Source organism: Paralichthys olivaceus, chromosome 21 (assembly GCF_024713975.1).
Source record: "Paralichthys olivaceus isolate ysfri-2021 chromosome 21, ASM2471397v2, whole genome shotgun sequence".
In the NCBI taxonomy this organism is placed as follows: Eukaryota; Metazoa; Chordata; class Actinopteri; order Pleuronectiformes; family Paralichthyidae; genus Paralichthys; species Paralichthys olivaceus.
This window is the reverse complement of record NC_091113.1, coordinates 18,078,353-18,098,055: the sequence shown is the minus strand read 5'-3', so window position 1 is coordinate 18,098,055 and position 19,703 is coordinate 18,078,353. Positions and strand designations below refer to the sequence as shown.

Here is a 19,703-nt window from a genome sequence, read left to right as displayed (position 1 = left end):
ATCAGTCGACAAGCAGCTACTACCATGAGGAGCATGACATTTTGTTCAGTGTTCAGGTTGTGGATGTCTACTTCCCTCTACCATGGTGCATTGAGTAAATGCGGACCTCAAGTTCTCTCAGCCCATGTGACTTTAGCCATCATAGAGGGCTCAACAACTGCTCACAGTCACTTCTCCAAATGCATGTACTGTATATTGCTTGTGTTACTTATATTTACATATCAATAGCCACAAATGCAGTTTGGAATCAGCTTTTCCAAAAACCACCAATGTCATAGCAGTTTTAAATGTCTAATCAAATTAATTTTTGTTTGTATTAAACTGTATGTGAAAGTTAATACACAGTACAGAGAAAAATAGCCTGTCTGAATATAGAAGCATTACATACAAGCAAAAGGCTCTTCGTAATTCTTTATACATAAAGGATGTTTTTGTGACCAAAGTGCTCATGACGTCATACATCATTATCAGGACATAACAGTATTCTCCACTCAAATCTGATGGAGTGATGTCAAACCAAATCATTTGGATCAAAGTGCTACGAAGAAAACACATTTTATTATGAACCATAAGATGTTTTACAGCTGTTAACAGAACAAAGAGCATCTCAAATGAAGCTTGCATCATTTGGAACTGTTGTGTTTAAAAAAACTAAATATCAGTTGGTATTGTTACTTATGCCTTATGTGTCTAAAATCTGGATTTGAGTTTGACATTGTGACTGTACAAGCTTAAGCTACACTAACTGCTATGATACAAAAAGTTCAGTCAGGTTATATTCATGAGAAGTGCTGTTTGTACATGGTTATAAATCCCACAGAAAGTTTTTTTGTCCATCACTCAACTGTCTCTGAAATACTTAAAGGGATAGTTCACTGAAATTTAAATTAACTCTTTATTTACTCACCATTAAGCTGAGGAAGGGGGGGGGGGTGAAGTGTGTTAACATTTTTGCAGTCAAATCAAATACAATTGAAGTAAATAGTGACCACTGCTTAACCAGAAAAAAAAAAACACAAAATGCCTCCATACTGCTCATGTGGTGTCATCCCTCTAAATGTCCAACGTGATCCACATAAGAACATGGCTCTGGGCTGAGGATATCAGGACATTTAGGCTAAAAACATGGGGTGAATGACTGTTTCGATTTGAATTTCAATGTCGGGGCTTACGGACACTTGAATGGCACCACACGAGCTGTATGGAGGCTTTTTTGTTTTGTTTTTCTACATTTGAAAATGTGGTCACCATTTAATTTAATTGTATTGGTTTTGTCTGGAACACAGTTTACCCCTGACCAAAACAGTTTCGTGGACTCAAACACTTCACCCACCCCTCCCCTTGGCGTAATGGGGGAGTAGATAATGAGGGAAATTTCATTTTTCTGTGAACTATCCCTTTAATGTCCCAGCTCCAGTGTTTCCAAACAGTATTATAACAAAGTGACCAGTGACCGGCGGTTTGATTTACTGATGCTTTTTCACCATGAACAATGTATTTGTGTGGAACTTTTAAAGCCAATCAACTCCAGTGGGAACAAATGTGCAGACAGGAAGAGCTGAGACAAACACCGTTTTGCACTTTTCATTATTGACAAGATAAAAGAGAATCACAGTAGACATAACACTCTGTATGACATACAAAAAACAGGAGAGAGGCATTGTTGGGACAGTACCCTTTACAGTGGAGACTTTTAAAGACTGCAGATGGAAATTTAGCACCTGGCTCAAATGTCTTAGCTTTTAAAATCATGACATTTCAGAACTCACATTTTCAGTCTGTTCCACTCAACATCATTCAACCGTTCAAAGCCATATGGGTTTTTGTTGAGTGGCCGGGAATAAGCTCACCTTGTACCTGGTCCATTCCAGCGCTCAGGTGCTTTCAGGTGAAGTGAAATTAATGACAACTTGTAACTTCATGACTTTCAAGCTTGAAAAAGAAAAAAAACTGGGGCACAGTCCTGGGTCGTCAGGTCTCCTGTTTTCATGAACACCTTCTTCTCTAGACTCAGTAGATACGAACATCTTATCTCTTAGTGGTCGTCCTGACAGTTGAGCTACTTTTTGTTGCCTTCCTGGTTGCAGTAGACATTCCTTTGGCAGTGGCCTTCTTCGCTTTAGCTTTCTTGGGTGCTGCGGCTTGAGCAGTTTTTTTCCTGGCAGACAGGGTCCCCTCTCGGATCAGGTCTTCTCTTCCAATTTCCAACATGTGGTCCTCCCATGATTTCATCTCATTCTTATAGCGAATTTTGTCATCCTGCGCCAGCTGTGTGTAGACCTGAGATGTGGAAGGAACAGAGAACATCTGCATGAAAGCCTTTGAACTAGATAAATGAAGAATATGTAATGAGTGTGGGGCTAACCTGTTTCTGGTGGCTGAACATATTCTTCCAGTCTTCCATCAGTGACTTCATCTTTATCTGAATGAACATCAACGGCAATATAATATCAGTGACATGTGCAAAAACAATGGAAATTATTTCCGCAACACAAGCACACAATCATATACCCATCAACTGGACCATGGCCCAGGACAAGAACGATGTTTAACACCTCTTCCACTGTTTGGTGGTGGAGGGATTCACTTTAACTGGACAGGAAATACAACACAGAGGCTGTGAAGAGGAAGGGACAAACCCCAACCCCACTGTATGAGGAAGCTCAGGTCTTTGAATGTGTGTCTTCTATCGGTCTGCTGTGACCAGTGCAATATTCTATGCTGCAGTATGCTGGAGCATCAGAGACACCAACCAACAGAACAGTGGCTGGTTCTGGTTCTGCACAGGAAGCTGAATAACATGGACAACATCTCAACTCCACCACCTGCTGCTCAAACAGCAGAGTAGTGTCAGGCCCAGTCAGGGCTGGCATTTTTTTCCATATACAGCTTGTCCAAACTTTGTCTTCCAGTTTCAATTACAACAATCCAACATTAGTTTTTAACACAAATAAGAGCTCGACAGGTCACACAAGCAGCAGGTTGGGGTAAGGAAGTTTTGTCATCAAGACTGTGGTTTCAGTCTACCTTTTAAAAATATTACAATCCTAAACAATAATCATATACTGTTAAGGGCATATATAAGGCTACTTATTCTGCAACTTGTGTTGACTAACGTAAAGTGTAACTCACTAAAAAGTTACCAAGTTGCAGACCTTTCATTAAGCACACACGCGCGAACGCGCGCACGCACACGCGCGCACGCACACATGCCCACACATACACTTACTTGTGTGTTGTCTCCCCTGGCCTCCTCAAAATGCTCCGACATGTAGATGTTGGCTGGAGAGCGGGGACGTTTAGGCTTCCCCAGGTTGGTCAATTCCTGAATCGCACACAGGCAAGAGCCACACTTATTGTTCCACAATGCTGATGTGTACAGGGTGTAGTACTCACAGTCATTGCTGACCAGAGCTTCAACAAGACAAGACACTCTCAGCTCTCAAGTCACACGTCTAGATAATTTGGTTATCGTGACGTGTTTCTATGAGGCTTTAGATAACAGAACACCCTGATCTCTACTTGTTGCCCAATATCTTACTCTCTTCTTGCGTATGGCCTTCCTCTTGGCCATCCTCTCCTTCTTCTCCAGGGATTTCTGCTGGATCTCTGCTGGAGTCAGCTGGGCCTGGTAGCGTTCGAAGTCCACCTTAAACTTCTCCTTGGCCAGCTGAAAGGCCTCTTCAAACGGCTACACAGGAAAGAAAACAACTTCAGCCACAGACATAGGTGTAGTGACTGTGTGAAAGCAGTACATGTTGTGCACTGTGTTTACCACAGTGATTATTTGCTTTGTGCAACCATTAGCTTAAAATGTATGAACCAAGTGGACAAGGCTGCGAAATTTAAACATTAATCCAAACATTTTTTGGGGGAAAGGGTGTCGAGCAAAGAGCTATCAACTTGGGAAGATTAAAGCTGAATAGTGTGTCCTGTCAAATTGATTCAAACTTGATTTTTGGAAAAGCTAAAGCCCTACTAAGGCATGAGAAAGTACCCGTTTCTGTTCTGGGCTCATCGTTCTCCACTGCACGGCAATCTTCTTGATGATATCCACAAACTTGACTTCTAATGGCATAAAAATAAAAATAAAATAAAAAATTAACAAAGGTAATCAACAATAAATTATTTTATTTGAGCTGTTGACTTAGTATATAAAAAATCTAATTAAAGGGACAGTTCACTGAAAAATACAGATTCACTCATTATCTGCTCATCACTATGCCAATGGAGGGGTGGGTGAAGTGTTTGAGTCTCAGGGGTAAACAGTGTTGCAGACATAACCAATACAAATATACGACTTGGAACGTGTCATTTACACCACGTTTTGGACTTGGATGACACCAGAGGATGAGTGTTATGTTTTTTTTCTGTTGTTTTATTACGTTTGAAGAAGTGGTCACCAGTTACTTCAAGTGTATTGGATTTGGCTGCAACGATGTTTACCCCTGAGACTCCTAAAGAGTTTTGTGGACTCAAACACTTTCACCTTCATCGGCATAGTGGTGAGTAGATAATGAGTTAATTTTTGGTAATACTATCTCTGTAAAGCAGCTGGTGTGAAATTACAACACATTTTAACAACCTTCACACTACTTATTGTTAAGTACTATGAAGTTTTCTGACAGTGCAGCAGGTTTAGGAAATCAGTCATTCTAGCTGCTGTCTACATTTACCTGGGTTTTGTCTGGCCATGATTGGCTGCTGTTGCAGGGCGAATCTAACGAAGCCATTAACAGGTCTCTTTGGCGGGCCGCTGGCCTGGGAGGTAAAACATTTCACTGGGAGGACACTGGTACACCTAGAACATACATGTGTGGACACATACATAAACATATCATCCATTCTCTCCATTTGGGGAGAACTTCACACAAAACTCCATTTACAAATGTGGCAAATAATGGTGTCTACTCAAGAGCATTATTTCTAACGTTGTATTTAAAGGTTCAGTGTGTTGAATTTAGTGGTGAAGTTTCATGTTGCAGCTGAACACCCCTCACCTCACCCTCTCCTTCAAAACATGAAAAAGGACCTGTGGTGAACTTCAGTTGTCTTAGAAACTCAAAAGGTGTTTAGTTTGTCCAGTTTGGATCACTGTAAAAAAAACATGGCGGCCTCCGTAGAGAGGACCCCCTCCTGATGTAAATATTAAATATAAAGGGCCCATTCTTGGGTTAAGAAAGTTATATGAAACAGACTAGTAAGAACATTGCTAGGATTATTTTATATTCAATTTCTGCCAATAGATCCCTTTCACCTGAATCTTACACACTGGACCTTTAGATGCATTCTGCTAATATTCCACATAGCAAAGTAAATGCTTCTCTCATCCTCATATAGTTATATATAGAGATATACTATGATGCTGTTCATTCAGTGATGCTGGATCACCTTCAATCAACCTCTGTTACTGAACACCACTCAGCAATAAACTGCAGGACACTGAACACTACTCATTCCAATACTGTCCCTAATCACACCTGTTTTACTCCAACACGAACATGGATTAACATGTCTTCTTGTTAAATGTTAGCACAAATATCCTCACAACCATTTAATCAACTCGAATAAATACGATCAGCTACTTAAATGCACGAGTTCGAACTGTAACTGATAATTTACACTTTCAACCTCACGATTGACTCGTGCGGTAATTCACTAATATTTGCATTTGCTCGAATCGAATCGTTGCACACGATGAACACATGCGCTAACTCCCGGTCCGCTGAATGCTAACGCTCGCGAGCTACGTGCTGTTAAGTTGAGTGAGCAGGTACAGAGAAACTTTTAGCTTAGCTACCGTGCCAGTGAGTTCGTGCAGGACCAGAGGCTGAAGGACTTCGCCACCAGGCTAACACCTGCTGCCAGTAAGCTGAACGGAGCCATGTCGCTGTGGGTCAACGAGAACGACGAAACGCGGAGGATGGGGTTCCACAGCGGCAGCGTGCTGGTGTTTTCATGCGTTAATGTTTCAATGAAGCGGAGCCTCCTCCTTGTTGACAGGCAGGGACAGCAAAAGGCGCCTTAGCTCTCTGCCGGTGCATTGTGGGAAAAGGTCGACCCCCCTCCCCTCCCCAGAGCCAGCTTAAAATAAACCTTCTTCTTCTTCTACCGCTTCTTCGTCTTCTTCGTCTTCTTCTTCTTCCTTGTTTAATTGCGAGTTGAACCTATTATTTAACGTGCAATATCGCCCCCTACCTTGCTGGAGGGTCAGGTCTGCGGAAATACAAACAATTAAAGGTCCAGTGTGTAAGATTTAGGTGAAAGGGAACTATTGGCAGAACTATAATGTAGAATAATCCTCATGATGTTTTCACTAGTTCATTTCATCTAAATTGTATGAATTGTAGTTTTCTTTACCCCAGAAAAGGCCCTTTATATTTAAATACCTTATATTTACATTGAGGGGGTCCTCTCTACGGAGGCCACCATGTTTTTTACATTAGTCCAGACTGAACAAACTAAACACCTTTTGAGTTTTTATGACAACTGAAGCTACCACAGGTTCTTTTTCATGTTCGGAAGGAGAGGGTGAGGTGAGGGGTGTTCAGCTGCAACATGCAACTTCAACACTAGATATCACCAAATTCTACACACTGTACCTTTAAATAAATAAATACTTGAATCCTCGTCATTAATCCCGTTTCTTTTAAAAACTCAAACAAGGCTTTAAATGTATTGTTTTGTGTAATCCTGTGTTCTAATCTTAATCTTGATATGACTATATGCTCTCTGGTCGTTTTCATTCTCCCACTTTTTGCTCTATTTGATATAGATGGCGTCCTTTTCCTCCCTATTCCCATTGTTTTTGCCATGTTGTTACTCCTAATTACTATTTTAATGTCGGCCTCAATGAAGTCTACCTCCAAACTCTCTGGCAGATTCAGTGTTGAATCTGCCGTTTCATTACCGCCAACGCCCCTGTGAGCTGGGATCCACATGAACCTGATTTCTGTTTGTGTCTGATGTAATCTGAATAGTGACTCGTATATTTCATACAGTATAGCTGCTCTGCTGTGAGATGACATGGACTGTAGTAATACCAATGCTGAAAGTAAATCTGAACATACTATAACCTTTTTTATCTAATTTTGCTCTGTTCACTGTAATGCTATTGCCAACATCTCAACTGTATATACTGTTAGGTGATCTGGTGTTCTTTCCTTCATATTTATATTTGCTCACTTTCCTCGAGTTGAGGCAACGTTGAGGGGAAACAGAGGAAAGAAATCAGTTCAACCTTTCTTTCTATTTTCCTTTTGTTCAAATTAACTGCACTAGTGTTTGTATGTCACAAGTCGGAATAAAACTATAATTTGTCTCAGAGTAAAGTCAATTAGAACAACACGACTAGGATTCAGTTGGGGGGATTATTGAAAAAAGTACACAAACTTACTATTTTTCATCATTCTGTCTGCTCTGTCTCACACGGAGCTTCCCTTTCCTCCTCTCCCCCTTCATCACTTTAATGTCTCGTCAATACATGTTACTGACTTGACTTCTTCCCTGGAGTCCTTGTGCTTTATCATTTGCAGATCGATTATTGCTGCAGCAGCCACCACGGTGGATCGTACATGGTGATCGTGGTGGCAGAGGAACATGGATCGTGGTGGCAGCTGATTGTGGATTATGATTACAACTAATTCAGAACCAAAAAGTAGAATGATAAAATATGGTTTATTAAATATCAGGTCACTCAGTCCCAAGTCCCTACTCATTAATGATCTGATTACTGACCATCAGATTGATTTACTGTATCCTTTCTGTAACTGAAACCTGGCTGCAAAATTTTGAATATGTAGGTTTGAATGAAGCATCACCCCCCCACCCATATTAATACTTATATACCTTGAAGCCCAGGTAGAGGTAGAGGTGTCGCAGCAATCTTTATATCTGACTTATCTATCAACCCTCGACCTAAAGATAGCTATAACTCATTTGAGTCTCATAAACCTTGTAAAGGCCTTGTACATCCGACCCTGAAATCACATAAACCAGTTTATTATTATATAGTGACCACCTGCCCCTTACTCTGAATATCTATCAGAACCAGTTCTTAGAACAGATCAAATCATTATATTAGTAGTGATTTCAACATTCATGTAGATGCTGCCAAAGACAATTTTAGTTCAACATTTAATTCATTTATAGACTCAATTGGTTTTAATTAACATGTGAATAAACCCACTCACTGTTTCAATCACACTCTTGATCTTGTTCTGACATATGGCATAGACATTGAAAATGTAATAATATTTCCCCCAAACCCTCTTCTGTCTGACCATTTTTTAAATTACATTTGAATTTGAAATGATTAAATACACTGATATGGAAAGAAATTCTATTAAAGTCGGTGTTTAACTGTGAACAAATTTAAAGAACTGCCTTCTTTGACATTAACATCACAGCCATGTGTTAATACAATACAGGAAAGTTGTACAAATTTCACTCCCACACTAGTTGATAACTTTGTTAGTAGTAAAGCAGCCTCATTAAAAACAACCCTTGACGCTGTTGCTGCGCTAAAAAATAAGAAAGTGAACACGAGTGCTGTCAAGAACTAGAAAGAGAAATAATATTACTCCTGTCTTAGCTTCTCTACATTGGCTCCCTGTAAAATTCAGAACAGAATTCAAAATCCTGCTCCTCACATTTAAAGCCCTAAACAATCAAGCAATCTTCATATATCAAAGAGCTCATAACACCGTATTATCCCAAAAGATCACTTTGTTCCCAAAACACAGGCTCTCTTGTGGTTCCAAGAGTCTGTAAGAGTAGAACAGGAGGTCGAGCATTCAGCTACCAGGCTCCTCTCCTGTGGAACCAGCTCCCACTCTGGGTTCTGGAGGCAGACACCATCTCTGCATTTAAAGTTAAAACGTTCCTTTTTGATAAAGCCTATAGTTAGTTCTGGATCAGGAGAGTCCTGAACCATCCCTTAGTTATGCTGCTGTAGGTCTAGACTGCTGGGGGAACTCCCAGCCCAAAGAAAAAACTGCTATCAAGGTTCTTTGTACCTTCTGGTGATAATTGATATAAGTATTAATGACTATACCTTTGTGTCAAATTAATGCTTGCTACATCATCTAGGCAGTAATTACAAATGAGTTAGACCAAAAAATATCAACATAAATGAGACCATGTCAATACAACAAGATCACATAAAGATACAAAATGCACTGTGATAAAAATGTATAGACCATAGTCATGATAAAAAACCGTACCATTCTTTAATTCAGTACAAAAGGTGCCACAGGGGCCTCAGATACAAGTGACAGGCTGTTTACACAAGAACAGAAACAGGATTTTTTTTTTTTTACCCTTTCTATAGCACAGATCGATATGAACAGAAGAGCATGTTCAACCTGTAGGAACATGTTGGCCTGGGTTAAAAATCTCATCTATGTACCTGTGTAAATCCAACAAAAATCTAATGTCACAGCTTCTCCAAGGCGAAAAAAAAAAGAGTACAGTTTATAAGATTTATATTGTGATGACTCTAATTGAAAATAATAAAACTGTTACATAGTTCCAAATGATTTTAATAAAATAATAATAATATTAATAATACAAGAGGAAGAACAACATAATAAATGATTCGTAATTGCTTCATTTTTTTAAAGGAACTGCAACAGTATATTCTTTCGCACAGCTTCATCTGTAACAAGATGCAAAAACACCTTCTCAAGAATGTCCATCAGCCACAACATAAAGGTGAAGTTGTCATTTTAAAAGAGATTATGTCAGTATTTTTATGATCTGCAGACGTGTCAAAATCTGGGGTCTACATATTTGGTATCCACGTGTCAGTATTCCCATGGTCAATTGTGGTTCTTGCAAGCTGTTGATGGAAGCAGCAGAGTGAAGCTGGGATTTTCCAGTTATGGAGCAGTTTACGTAATCCTGCTGGTGTGTTACTCAGCTCCTGTCATGTTGCAAAACAGCATAGAGTGGGACTTTTGTCCCACAGTTCACTAGGTTTACTTAAAATAAAGAAAGCTGTAAAGCCGTTTGTAATATCTTTGTAAATTATAAATAAGGAAAACCATTGAATGACCACAGGAAATCTTATTTGCTCAAAGTGAACCATCTGCCTCCTTTAAAAATAAACAATGTACACAGTATGTCAGGTTAATAACGATGACATTATAGTTAGATGGGAGTTTTTACTTTATGATTTAATACTATAATTTACAGTGTGTTGTGACTTTAAAAAAATTCAGCATGTTCTTTTTCTTCTTCTCTTGGATGTTATTATGTTCTTTACATGGCATACTTATGGGTCCATTCTTTTGCTAGTTTGTTGTATCTGAGGAGAGAAAAGAACGCAGTCACCTGACGACAGCAATGATGATATTAGCAGAAAAAAGACTCACCCGAACCTGTGTGTACACTCACCTCTCTTTGTCGTTCTTGTACATTTGAGCTATGTCTGGAACTAAGGGATCGTCTGGGTTTGGATCACAAATCAGTGAACATATGGACAATAAAACTGAAATGAAGAGACACGAATTAAGATTAAGATCAAGAATATTTATGCAGGTCAATGCCTTGTTCACACTACACGATTTTTAGCCCAATTTTCCACTAGTCTACACATTTTGGAACTCACCAACAAAACACTCAGATCAGGGACTAATCAGCGTCCAATCGACAGTCGCCAATATCTACCCGCGACTCTTCAAAGATGTGATTTGAGAGGTTTGCTGACACATTCTCCTCCTCTGTCTAGATTTCTAGCAGATAAATATCAAGAAAAATTGGCAACAACTACAGCCAATCAGAGCGCAGGATGGGGTAAAGATGGTATATAGAGGAAGTGGTTTGGTGCTTCCTGACTTTTGCATATCGCTTTATAGTAATAAAGAGCCACATAAAGTAAAATATTTCAATGTATATTATCAAAGCAATTATTAAATATTAAGTTATTTTCCCTGGTAAATATTCCCTAGTAAATAAATAAATAAAAATTTAAAAAAATATATTAAAGTAGAGTTGAGAATAATTAGAATGATTTGATTTTTCTATACAACTGTGATTTCCATGGAAGAGTTATGGGAGGATCAGTCACACTCAGCGTGTCTCTTCATGATCAAATGTTGTTTGGAGACCACACATACCAGTCAGAGTTTATCCTGGTGAAAGATGCAAGATCCCCTGTCACCCCCCTTTAGTCGTGTAGTATGAACTCAAAGAACCCGAATCACATGACACCAAGTCAAGCAGTCGTGTAGTGTGAACATGGCATAAGTTTACTACTGTGTTGTTAGAGCAATTTAAAATGCTTAACATCGAATATAAAAAGGATCCAGAATAAAATATGAAGAGAGCAGAAACCGGAGACTATAATTACCTTTAGACAGTGTTAGTGCTGGAGACCACTGTGAACGGAGAATGTCCAAACAGATACTGCCGTTGCTGTTAATATTTGGGTGGTATATCTTTGTTGTAAATGCTACCTGTAAAATAAACATATTTAGTCACATGGTACTAGTGTACTTATGTTCATTAGGTTCTGAGCCACAACATTTTGTTTCACATAGAATAATATACATGCTACATTAAGGACAAAGGTGACAACTTCAATTTGAGATGGCTTTTATCAATACAGGAAGAACTTTATGGAAGATATAAGGATTTAAACACTTGAGAAAGTTTAAATAATGGATTCCAGCGGAAAGCCACCACACACTTTTTCTTGGCTTCCTGTGTTTTGGAACAGCGAGTAGTTGCTGTCGATCCCAGCTACCTCCTATCTTACAGCCTGTACACCACGTGCTGTACCTATCCATTATCAAGCTTGTATAATTTGATCACACAGCTAGAATGAGTTTTAGCTCAAAATAAAAGAAATGAGTGAGCAAACATTATAGCAGGCTTTGCCAATGAGCATCAGAAATGTTTGTCATTGTTTACTGAACAGTCATGGAACATACAATTTGTACGATATAATCTATTACATAGAGATTATCGGGACCGGGAGGTTTACTCGGCTGCACAACGACCATGTTACATTTCACAGTATGACAGGACAAAGCTTGGAGTGACCACAGCACTTCTTACCCTTGGTGGCTTGAATGGGTAGTCGGTGGGGAAGTGGATTGTGAGAAAGAAAACTCCTCCTTGGTATGGACTATCACCCTGGTGACAAGACATGTGAGACATTTCTGTCAGCAAAACATTTCCCACAAAATCATTCAGCTGGAACCAAACACAATAGTGACAGATCAGGAGTAATTGTTTAAAATAAATCTGCAACATAACATGATAAAACACATAACTTTATTTACTTTTATATTGTTATTATAATTTTTTTTTTTAGTTCAGACCATTTGATCCATTAGGACGCCCCATTATTAACAAAGTTGCCACACTTTGAGATCTCAGCAGTTAATGTGGTGAGATCCCTGTTGTCATTTTTCACTTTGATATATAACTGGAAACAACCATTATTACTGTTTGGTTAACTGCAGCTAAAATATTTTCAATTCCAAAAAAACAATTCTCCTAGCTTGTTTACATTGACCTGTGGGCTTGTTATAACTTGTTACTTTGCTGTAAAGTGTATTTTAAACAATGACATATTTGTTTAGGGACAATGACTTCAGGCCTTAACTACCCAAGCTAAAAAGTAAATGAAGCCTTAAAAGATAATGCTACCAATTCCTACAGTTGTTAATAACAGAGTCTGTCCAGCTACTACAGCTCCTGATGCAGTAGGAAGTAGTCCTGTATGTTTCTACCAGAGTGGTAAGAAACAACAGATGAAGACAGTGTTTGGTCAGAGCTTCAACCTGCAGCTACATAAGTAACCACGATAATAGAAGAAGAGAAGCAGACAGAGACTTCAAATGATGAAAAGCAGCACACAGACTCCACACTTTAAAGAGATAGTTCACCGAAAAATGAAAATTCACTCATTGTCTACTCCCCACTATGCCGATGGAGGGGTGGGTGAAGTGTGACAGTTCATAGAACACTTCTGAAGTCTCAGGGGTAAACAGTGTTACAGCCGAATCCAATACAATTGAAGTAAAAGGTGACTACTTCTTCAGACTTAGTAAAACAACAGAAGAAACCTAACATGGCTTCATACTGCTCAAGGTCATTTTGGCAGAAACACTCTCTACCCCTGAGATTCCTAAAGTGTTTTGTGGACTCAAACACTTCACCCACCCCTCCATCAGCATAGTGATGAATAAGACAAACATTTAGATTACGCTTGGTTCAGACCATTCACTGAATCCATGAAGTTAAAATCAATAACTGTTTATTTATTCTGTGCTTTAAAGGTTCAATGTGTAGAATGTAGTGACGTCTAGAGATGAGGTTTCATGTTGCAGCTGAATACTCATCTCACCCTCCCCTTCCCAACAAGAAAGAAAACCTGTGGTGAACTTCAGTTGTCATGAAAACTCGAAAGGTTTTGGTTTGTCCAGTTTGGACAACAGTGAAAAACATGGCTGCCTCCACAGAGAGGACCCCCCCTCCACGTAAATATAAAGTATTTAAATATAAAGGGCCTTTTCTATGTTAAAGAAAACAACAATTCATACAATTTAGATGAAACACACCAGTGAAACATCACTGGGATTACTTTATATTTAATTTCTGCCAAAAATCCCTTTCACCTAAATCTTACACACTGAACCTTTAACTTCAGAAACATTAAGACATTGAATTATGGAGGTAATGGAGTGTAGTGTAGAAAAATCTATGTCCATATAGGTAATAAATGCAGCACAGGATTCTGTATGAGAGGACTGAAAGACTTAAATGATACTCACTGGACCCATAATGGTCGCCTGCCAATGAAACACTAGAGACAATTAAGAGAGAAACAGAGAAACACAGAAGAATGTAAGCTGTTCACGTCACAGACACGATGTTCATCACTCATAATCAAGCCATTATAAACAATGAGAATTGATCATTTATAAAGATGGATGAGGTGATGTACCAAAATAAAGTTATGTTTTTCAACCAATTTTCTGGCTAGTGGAGCCACAGCTGCCCACAATGCATGCATGCATGCATACATACATACATACATACATACATACATACATACATACAAAGCATATGATAAAAAGCATTGCCTTATTTGTTGGTTTTATGCAAAGCTCCTTTCAGTGTCATAATTGTGTGCTATTATCCAATATTAACCAACAAACAGCCCATAGAAAGTAGAGTAGGAAGCTTCCACTTTCAAGGGAGGAATGTTGCACTTTTATTCTAGAACACAGGTATTCTATGTCAAATCCTACAAAGGGGATGGTGTCAGCTTGAGGGGGCCGTTTTACCAGGAATATAGTGTGTCTGTGTGTGTGTGTGTGTGTACTCACAGTCATCCCCAACTGGTCCAGCAGAGCACTGTGCAGGGGGGTCTCTTTCCAGGTCCTGTAGCTCCTGCGCAACACAGCAGAAATACTGGAGTTAGTTATTCTAATGAACAGGTTCTCCTCATTGGAATAACAATCAAATGACTATGGTAATAGGACAGCCATAGTGACTAATGCTGATAATGTTTACACAGTTTTGTTTCTATACCATCACACGAGCCAGAAAACTCAAGACTCCACTACCACATGATACAGACAAACAGTAAAAGAAATGAATTCAGGGAGAGCAGGTGGTAAAGTGGTTAGCACTGTCATCTCACAGTAAGAAAGTACAGGGTTTGAGCCTGATGGCAATAAATCTCGAGTACTCAGTGTTTCTCCATCAGTTCAAAGACCCGGGTAAACTGGAGACTCCACATTTTCTGTAGCTGTGTGTGGACAGTTGTTTGTCTGGTTATGCCAGGACCGTGACTTGAATGATCTGAAGTCACAGTCAGCTTCTCGTGCACATTTCACCGCAGTGGTAAGAGGACTGAGTTAAGATCCCAAATATCAGGTCAATTCGCATTCTCTTCTGCGGGTCTTAAGTTACGTTGACGTGCACGTCTCTCCAAACTGCCACTGTCTTGCTTGCCAGCCGCACCCGGGGGCCTGCTGAGCAAAGCAGTTTAAACAAACTCTCACAAGACTAACTGAAATGTGAGTTGATGAACCCCCCGGAGATGAGAAACTTTCTACCTGTGTTAACTGAGTATGTTTACTCAGAGGCTGCAGTCACTTTGTACACAAGACTGTGTACTTCTACTTGAGTAAAGACAGTGTGTGCTTTTGTCACCTCTCGTGTTATTGCATCATAACAGTGTTCCACACATTCCTGTGCTAATGCTCATGCTGTACGGTCAAATGGAGAGAAACCTAACGTTTCTGTGTACATTTAATATTGATATTCTATTCAGACAGTTACTCTGTCAGCACCGCCTGCATCTTAAGCCAAAGGAACCGAATGGCGTTGTGAAATACGGGAGGGTTGTTGTTTGCAGACAAGACAGAAGACTCCACAGTGACAGGTTTAAAACAGTGACAGGAGCCATGGAGGCAGCCACACGAAGCTAACTGTGCTAGCTGTTAGCGGGCTAACAGGAAACTTTGAAGTGGTCGTGGGTCGTGTCAGCAAACACAAACTTCCACCAACGTCGCACAGCTAACCAGAGCTTGTGTGAACGTGAGGACGGCGTCACCATCTTTAGAAATAACCCCTTACCGTGAAAATGACTGCCGGGCTAGTTGTCTGCCATTAGCTGACAACAAGAAAGCAGCTAGTCAAACTTACCTTCTGAATTCTCTTCAGCGCCATGTTGACGGTGCGGTTCTCTTCTCAGCTCGCTTTTAGTTTTATCGCCGGAGAAGTCAAAGTCTGGAGTGTCTTCCCTGAGTACTTCAGTACTTCCACAACCAGGGCTGTGTGTATGTTTAATAAAAAAACCCCTTTGTTTCCGCTTTCTTCTGTTTACGGTTGCTAATTCGAACTGGATGATGGGAAACGTAGTTCGGGACATTGAATATGCATACGAGGTGGAATCCACCAGGAATATACATTCAGGGGATCGTCATTGGATCGATATTATTTCTTATAAAGGTTTCTTCATATTCTGGTTATAAGGTGATTATGAGTAACACACGTAAACACGTTGAGATAACAACAACATAACCAATTTAAAAAGTGTAGTTTACCTCAAATTGACTCATTCTCTAAAATGAATGGATGATGAGAATTCAGTGTACAGATTTACTGCTGCATCAAATATGTCCCAAATGAAACCTATGTAAACCTACAGTATATATTTATACATGCGCCATTATGTTGTTTTCCAAACTTCCAAAATGGTTCAAATGATTAAATGTTAAAAACATTTTGAATGTCATTTTTAAACTACAAAGTTGAATCAGATACAGTTTTGAGATTGAGTATTATTTCAGAATCTCTGCATTGCAACCATTTTGTTTGACTTTAGACACATGAAGAAAATCCCCCGGCTATAACTCAAACTTCAGTTCTTTCACTGTCAGGGACTAAACTACAGTGTTGTCATTACCAGCTAAGATGTACAAGGCATGGCCCCTGTGTCTGTGGATGTTACGGCCCCAGCCCATGCCTGTGTCCTGTCTGTGTATGGTGTGTATGCTGTGTGAGTGTGTCTTGCAGGTTGCTGATTGTTGGCCGGCTGGAACTTCCTGTGCATGGCTCCCTGATTGGCTTGCTGATATAAACCCCCTGCAGTGGGCTGTCTCGGTCTCTCACTCATCCCTGAGATCTCCATCCTGCTGCACTTACTTTTGTTATGTTCTGCACCTGACAACATGCACCACACAAACTACATAGCACTCAAACACCCTCACACACTACTGACGCTCACTTTTACACTCCATCGCTCATTTCCCTTTATGTTAAATCAATAAAGCATATTGTAATTCGCTACATCACGCTGCCTTGTCTATGTGTTGTTGCGGCCTCAGAGCCAGGCGTAACAGTGGAAAAATAATAATTCACTCATGACAGCAAACTGGTTGATCCGGCCATTGCTATGAGCTAATAATCCGAAACTCTCTGTAACAACTGAACAAACTTGCTTCCATTGAAATGACTGTCCAACTAGGAAATACTTTTCAGAATAGCAAGTTGCCTTTTGACTGGATGACTTGAATTTTAATTCGATTGTTGTAGTTGTGATATAATATCCACACATAATATATAATGTTTTACGCAGTCATTCACTCTGTGGTCACAACTTTCGAAATGTATCTATTGTATGTTTTAGTTTGTGGTTTTAGTTTGTGGTTAACAGTACAACCTTGGCTTTGCAGGTATTTTCAGTGTGGCTGCTTACCATTTGAAACTTTTCAGTGCGACCATAAAAGATCTATTCATGCTATTCATTCATGCTTGTTGCAGATACTAAAACAATATTTTAGACCTTGCCAAACAAAACACACTGTAAAGTTGGCATAAATTAGATTTCAGAACCTTTTAGGTCACAGAAACACCCACGGAAACAATTAGGTCAGTGCCAGTGTTATTTTATTTAAAACCAAAAGCTATTGAGGCTTGATGCACTGCTCCAATCATGATGAGGGCCTGAGGGTGACACAGCTTCCTCCTTCAGCCACCCCTTAAATCATATTATTATGTATTTGTGTTTATGGAACTTTAGGCCAATTAGAGTGATAACATGATTTTTCCATCAGATAAGTGTAATTGTCTGTGCAATTAGGGACATGGTCTCATCTGGAGTTATAGTGGAGGAGGCTGTAAATCTCACTATGTCAGACTCTCTCAAGAGGGAAAACTGGATGTCAGACTCTCATGTGCATCCCACTGGTCAGCCGGATTCATATTCATCCTAAAAGAAAACTTCAGATTGCCATGCTTTATTTCAACGAAACAGAATTCAACAGGCATTTTGTCACAATGTTATGGGAAATAATATCTAATTGTTATCTATTATATTGTATATGATCACACTTTGGAACATAAAAGGGGAAAAAAGGCATTTTTTTATTTGAACAGATTTATTATTGGAGGATCACATTCCTAGTTTTATTTTTGACATGACTATCTTCTCTCAATGCAGACTTTATCTATAAATGCTTAGTCTCATAACATTGAGGTTTGTGACAATATTCCAAACTATTTGTGGCTCTTCAATAACATTTATACAACACTTGTTGTATGTGTGTGAGCTTAAAAGAGAAAGAGAGGTGTGAGAGAGCAATATCATCACATGCACATCACTCTTGGTTACCTAAAATATATTTTTTATTCTGTTTTAATTATTACATTTCTCATGATTCGTCCCCATCATGATACAAGTTGGTGGGCTGTGAAAACACAGGTTTATTAACAATACAAAATATGATTCCTATACAAACGCAGATCTAAGCCTCTACATTGAAATTAAAGACAGAAACTGAAATATGTGTGAGCTAAATCAGAATAGTAGTACTAGTATGTTATATAAGGAAAATGTAGGCCTACAGCATAAACACTCATTATGTTGTTCTGAGCAAGAGAACAGACTGAACAGCACCTCATCTCCCTGTAAACAGAGCTGCAAACTGTTTACTGGTCCCAGGATTTTGTTTATGTATTTGTGTTTATGGAACTTCAGGCCAATTAAAGTGATAACATAAACTTTCCGACAGATAAGTGTAATTGTCAGTGCAATTAGGGACATGGATTAATCTGGAGTTATGGGGGAGGAGGCTTAGCTGGATCTGTGGTGCCTAAAAGATTTCCATGGAAACTTTAAGATACCATGTTGTGTTTCAATAAGGCATGTAGTTGCATGTTTTCATGTTAATACATCTAATATTTTATTGTTATCCATTATAAATACGGCTTACATGAAATATGATAGCCTGGGGAAAAGGCTGGTTTTGGTTCTTACAGATTCAATGCAGAGTTCAATTAATAGTTTAAAGTAAAGAAAAACCAGAGAAAGACATGAGGTGATTTAAATCCTGTCTCCTGCATAATGTTCATAACTAACTCGTAATAGAAGCTTATGGTCCCTCACATTAGGCTCTAATTCAGAAAGTATCATGATGTTCAAATGGTGCTGAGAAACCCTCTAACAGCTGGACTCTGCCTAATATAATCTAAAACTCAGTGATGAGTAGCTACAACAATTAATACTACTACATAAGCTGCACTTCTGATAAATAAATATCACAAAAATGGATGTCATGGATGACATCCAATGGATGATTTGAGTACCTGAAAATGATATGGTAAGTGAACTCAGGTGAGGCGAGGCCTGAACCATCTCTTCGTTATGCTGAAATAGGTTTAGACTATTGGAGGAACTCCTATAATGCAATGCACTGAGTACTTCCCTTGTGGTATCATCCCCTCGGCAAACTCGTAAAAAATTATTTTATTGAATGCTCTTTTGGAGAGTTTAGATTTTTGTGTCTGCCTGCTTGTGCCATAACCCTGCCTTGTCTTCATTTGCATCTGGATCACCTGCCCATCTTGATCTGTCATTCCCGCTCAGCAACACCATTCCCTGGATTCCTCTTGGACTCCCCCTGGACAAACACTCGAGTCCATTCCCATGAATCCCCCTGCTTGGGAACACTGTGCCCCTTACCTGGACACTAGGTTCCCCTTTGACACTGCCCCAAAAAATTTAGTTTAGGTAGTTAGCCTTTTATTTTTTGTCAATTTGTAAACTCGATAAACTGATTTACTATCAGTAGTAAATAGTGTTGTTAATAAATTGTTTGTGCTCTATTCGTCTCGCAATCACCTCCTGTGTCCTGCACAGTGGGCCCTTTGTTCTCTGAATCCTAGCATAAATA

At 39.3% G+C, this 19,703-nt stretch overlaps 2 protein-coding genes and 1 long non-coding RNA gene across 3 annotated transcripts; 1 reads left to right on the top strand and 2 right to left on the bottom strand.

Moving 5' to 3' along the window:
* Positions 1-539: 539 nt before the first annotated feature.
* Positions 540-6,145, bottom strand: tfam (transcription factor A, mitochondrial). Its single transcript, XM_020083273.2, has 7 exons — positions 5,801-6,145; positions 4,677-4,801; positions 3,998-4,068; positions 3,542-3,691; positions 3,230-3,325; positions 2,366-2,422; positions 540-2,280 (listed from the first exon to the last, which is right to left on the bottom strand). The coding sequence occupies exons 1-7, from the start codon at positions 5,884-5,886 to the stop codon at positions 2,029-2,031; spliced, it is 837 nt and encodes a 278-aa protein (XP_019938832.2). The 5' UTR covers positions 5,887-6,145; the 3' UTR covers positions 540-2,028.
* Positions 6,146-9,205: 3,060 nt separating this feature from the next.
* On the bottom strand, positions 9,206-15,874 carry LOC109626678 (ubiquitin-conjugating enzyme E2 2-like). The gene is made up of 7 exons (XM_069517105.1): positions 15,673-15,874; positions 14,346-14,409; positions 13,788-13,819; positions 12,064-12,141; positions 11,354-11,459; positions 10,399-10,492; positions 9,206-10,309 (listed from the first exon to the last, which is right to left on the bottom strand). Exons 1-7 carry the CDS (start codon positions 15,694-15,696, stop codon positions 10,264-10,266), a joined length of 444 nt encoding a protein of 147 aa, XP_069373206.1. The 5' UTR covers positions 15,697-15,874; the 3' UTR covers positions 9,206-10,263.
* LOC138405991 (uncharacterized) lies at positions 15,217-16,816 on the top strand. Its single transcript, XR_011239662.1, has 2 exons — positions 15,217-16,002; positions 16,546-16,816. It is a non-coding gene; the product is annotated as an uncharacterized lncRNA (long non-coding RNA).
* Positions 16,817-19,703: the final 2,887 nt, after the last annotated feature.

Bases quoted from the DNA above. Each gene is read 5' to 3' on its own strand.
- LOC109626678 (XM_069517105.1), bottom strand. From the start codon at position 15,696: ATGGCGCTGAAGAGAATTCAGAAG. The intron at 14,410-15,672 runs GTAAGTTTGACT...TGTGTTGCGCAG, and splicing joins CGCTGAAGAGAATTCAGAAG to GAGCTACAGGACCTGGAAAG. The intron at 10,493-11,353 runs GTAATTATAGTC...TCTTCATTTCAG, and splicing joins AGCACTAACACTGTCTAAAG to TTTTATTGTCCATATGTTCA.
- tfam (XM_020083273.2), bottom strand. From the start codon at position 5,886: ATGGCTCCGTTCAGCTTACTGGCAGCAGGTGTTAGCCTGGTGGCGAAG. The intron at 3,326-3,541 runs GTAAGATATTGG...TGTGCGATTCAG, and splicing joins AGGCCATACGCAAGAAGAGA to GAATTGACCAACCTGGGGAA. The intron at 2,423-3,229 runs GTAAGTGTATGT...ATGTTCATTCAG, and splicing joins CCAGGGGAGACAACACACAA to ATAAAGATGAAGTCACTGAT.